The sequence below is a fragment of the Cricetulus griseus genome, chromosome 4 (assembly GCF_003668045.3).
Source record: "Cricetulus griseus strain 17A/GY chromosome 4, alternate assembly CriGri-PICRH-1.0, whole genome shotgun sequence".
Taxonomy (NCBI): Eukaryota; Metazoa; Chordata; class Mammalia; order Rodentia; family Cricetidae; genus Cricetulus; species Cricetulus griseus.
The window spans coordinates 79,468,902-79,472,911 of NC_048597.1; the positions used below are offsets into that span (position 1 = coordinate 79,468,902).

General features: G+C 50.5%; 1 protein-coding gene across 1 annotated transcript; it reads right to left on the reverse strand.

Moving 5' to 3' along the window:
* Positions 1–1,897: 1,897 nt before the first annotated feature.
* Positions 1,898–3,783, reverse strand: Actb (actin beta). Its single transcript, NM_001244575.1, is given in 5 exon segments — positions 1,898–2,041; positions 2,158–2,339; positions 2,438–2,876; positions 3,332–3,571; positions 3,661–3,783. Coding segments are annotated over 5 exon segments (1,128 nt in total).
* Positions 3,784–4,010: the final 227 nt, after the last annotated feature.

A 4,010-nucleotide genomic window follows, 5' to 3' on the forward strand; every position in this document is an offset into this window, starting at 1 on the left:
CTCTCTATGAAGCTCTGCCTGTCAAGGATCTCACACAGTAAACCAGGCTGACCTCAAACTCACACATCCACCTGCCTCTGCTTCCAGACAACTGGAGTTAAAGTTGTGCACCAACATGCCCAGCTTGTTTGGAGTGGGGCAAAAATCAAATTTCTTAGGTTTTGTTCTTGCCTGAGGTGGTTTATTGTTTTAGGGACTTTTGTTTGAGGCAGTGTCTCATGTATACCAGGCAAACTCAATGAATAGCTAGGGATGGCTTTGTACTCACCTTCCTGCCTTCATCTCTGAGACAATATTTATGAGATTCATTCCCTTAAAATAGGGTCTCATCTTGAAGTCCAAGCTGGGCTCAGGCTTGCCTCAGAGCTGGGATGACAGGTGTCCACATCTGGCCTTTGAATTTTGTTGTCTACATTAGTGAGACCACATGGCCTCTGCTCTCCACGTGCTTTTGGTCTTGAGCCTTAGCCTGTAAGAACTAAGCCATGTCTCCAGCCCTTGTGACTGTATATGCAATTTGCCTTACATTTGCCATACACTGAATATCTCCAGAAGGCAAGGGCACATTTGGCTTGGTTTCTACCCTATTGCCCAAGTGGTTGCTTGGCAAATGAATGAGGGTGGGTGAATGGCTAGGTGTATGGGTTGATGAATGGACTGGTAGATATACAGCTAAGTGGATGGACAGGTGACCCATGTGTGATCAAGTGGTCCAGCTGAAACTGCCAGGAGGGCACTTGCTGAAGACTTCCCACACCAAAAGGACTTATTTCCGGTGATGCTTAATTCAAGGTACCGGGGAAAGATACCCATGCCTGGGGAGCCTTAACACCCTTAAACTTTGTGATCATGTATCTGGTAAAGCAAGAGAACCGAGACTGCTTTTACTTCCCACTGTCTTGCAGAACTCAAAGGCAGTAAAGCTACCCTCCCAACAGGATTCCTGCTTCCCACAAAGGTAGAGGAAGGTTGAGATTACAGGGTTGTTTGCTGCAGGAACCCAACTTGGCCCAGGGGGTATTCCCAATTCAGGATGGACACCCTTCCAACCAAGACACAATTAAGACTTCAGAACTCAATGGACAGGGTATTTGTGATAACTGGTTAAAGGTCATGATGCTTGTGTCCTCCCACTAAAAACTACTAGGCAAGGCCCAGACCACCCTAGAACCTCTTGGAGCAAAGGTAATAGTGACCCCCTCCCCCGCTGCTACCCAGAATCTAGCAAAGCCACAAACAAGCAGCACTGTTTGTAAGGTGTGCACTTTATTAAACTGGTCTCAAGTCAGTGTACAGGCAAGCCCTGGCTGCCTCAACACCTCAACCCACTCCCAGGGAGACCAAAAGCCTTCATACATCAAGTTGGGGGGACAAAAAAAAAAAAAAAAAAAAGGGCCACGATGGCTGACCATTCAAAAATAAAAACAAAAGAAGTATTAAGGCGGAAGATTTAAAAAAATTTTTGCAGTACATAATTTACACAGAAGCAATGCTGTCACCTCCCCGGTGTGGACTCAGGGCATGGACTCAGCCATCCTCTTCTAGGGAATGGGGATGGCTTTTGGGAGGGTGAGGGACTTCCTGTAGCCATCTCATGGGTACTTGGAATGACTTAAAAAAGAAAAAAAATGTACAATCAAAGTCCTCAGCCACATTGTAGAACTTTGGGGGATGCTTGCTCCAACCGACTGCTGTCGCCTTCACCGTTCCAGTTTTTAAATCCTGAGTCAAAAGCGCCAAAACAAAACAAAAAAAAAAAAAAACAAAACCTTTTTTAAAAAAATTAAAAAAACAAAACAAAAAAACAAAGCCATGCCAATGTTGTCTCATTTTTTTTTCTGCGCAAGTTAGGTTTTGTCAAAGAAAGGGTGTAAAACACAGCTCAGTAACAGTCCGCCTAGAAGCATTTGCGGTGGACGATGGAGGGGCCGGACTCATCGTACTCCTGCTTGCTGATCCACATCTGCTGGAAGGTGGACAGTGAGGCCAGGATGGAGCCACCGATCCACACAGAGTACTTGCGCTCAGGAGGAGCAATGATCTGAAGAAGGCAAGACACAGTGATAGTGAGTGCTCTGGACTCCTGTCTTACCCACAGTCAAGGGGTTGACCTGGAAGGGCCCATCATGGGTCCAAGGCTAAGGATGCTTAGCTCACCTTGATCTTCATGGTGCTGGGAGCCAGAGCAGTGATCTCCTTCTGCATCCGGTCAGCAATGCCTGGGTACATGGTGGTACCACCAGACAGCACTGTGTTGGCATAGAGGTCTTTGCGGATGTCGACGTCACACTTCATGATGGAATTGAATGTAGTTTCGTGGATGCCACAGGATTCCATACCTGAGGGAAAAGGGAAAGAGAAAGATAGACTTATAGCATGGTCTCAAGATCAAGAGTTGGTCACCATTAGATGAAGAAACTAGGTCACTTCAACTCACCCAGGAAGGAAGGCTGGAAAAGAGCCTCAGGGCAACGGAACCGCTCATTGCCAATGGTGATGACCTGGCCATCAGGCAGCTCATAGCTCTTCTCCAGGGAGGAAGAGGATGCAGCAGTGGCCATCTCCTGCTCGAAGTCCAGGGCAACATAGCACAGCTTCTCTTTGATGTCACGCACAATTTCCCTCTCAGCTGTGGTGGTAAAGCTGTAGCCACGCTCGGTCAGGATCTTCATGAGGTAGTCTGTCAGGTCCCGGCCAGCCAGGTCCAGACGCAGGATGGCATGAGGGAGAGCGTAGCCCTCATAGATGGGCACAGTGTGGGTGACCCCGTCTCCGGAGTCCATCACAATGCCAGTGGTACGACCAGAGGCATACAGGGACAGCACAGCCTGAATGGCTACGTACATGGCTGGGGTGTTGAAGGTCTCAAACATGATCTATAAAGAAAAATGAGGCATTGTCAAACTCCAAAAGCCACAAGTAGTCAAGGCAGGTAGGACTGTCAGGACAGATATGGGACATGCAGAGTGCAAGAACACAGCTAAGGTAAGTGTGCTGGGAGAAATCTCAGGACAGGGGCTCCATTTTAAACCTACTGTGCATCTACTGAATACACACTCCAAGGCCACTTATCACCAGCCTCATTAGGTTTGTCACACGAGTCATTGTTAGTACCTACACCCACAGCACCGTAGGGTTTAAAACACCTAGTCAGAAAGGCAATCAAGAGAAAAAAAGGACCTCATCGGGGAAAAAGCAGAAACTGCAAAGTTCCAAGGGAGACTCAGCTCATAGAAGAGAGTCCTATGGGAGAACGGCAGAAGAAAGACAATTGAGAAAGGGCGTGGCCGAGAAGTTGGCAAAGATGGAGGTGGCCACCCTGGCTGCTGACCTGGGTCATCTTTTCACGGTTGGCCTTGGGGTTCAGGGGGGCCTCGGTGAGCAGCACAGGGTGCTCCTCGGGGGCCACACGCAGCTCGTTGTAGAAGGTGTGGTGCCAGATCTTCTCCATATCGTCCCAGTTGGTGACAATGCCGTGTTCAATGGGGTACTTCAGGGTCAGAATACCTCTCTTGCTCTGGGCCTCGTCACCCACGTAGGAGTCCTTCTGGCCCATGCCCACCATCACGCCCTGCGGAGGGGAACGATGTTCTCAATATGGTCACCTCTCCCCCCAGGAAAACCCCAGCATCGCTACCCGCAAAGGGAAGGGTCACCTACCTGGTGCCTAGGGCGGCCCACGATGGATGGGAAGACGGCCCGGGGAGCATCGTCGCCCGCGAAGCCGGCTTTGCACATGCCGGAGCCGTTGTCGACAACGAGCGCAGCGATATCGTCATCCATGGCGAACTATATCAGGGCACAAAAGAGGGTCGCGGTCACTGGCGGGCCACTAGGCGCAGCCGCTGCCGCCCTGCCCACTTCCGGCAAGCCGCGGCCTCGGGCCGCCAGGGGGCGCGCGCCCAAACTCAGGGGACAAAGGAAGCCCAGGCCGGCCGCGTTATTACCATAAAAGGCAAACGCTGGTCCGGAGGCGGCCCCACGGCAGGAAGCCAGGCCTCCGCCCCCTC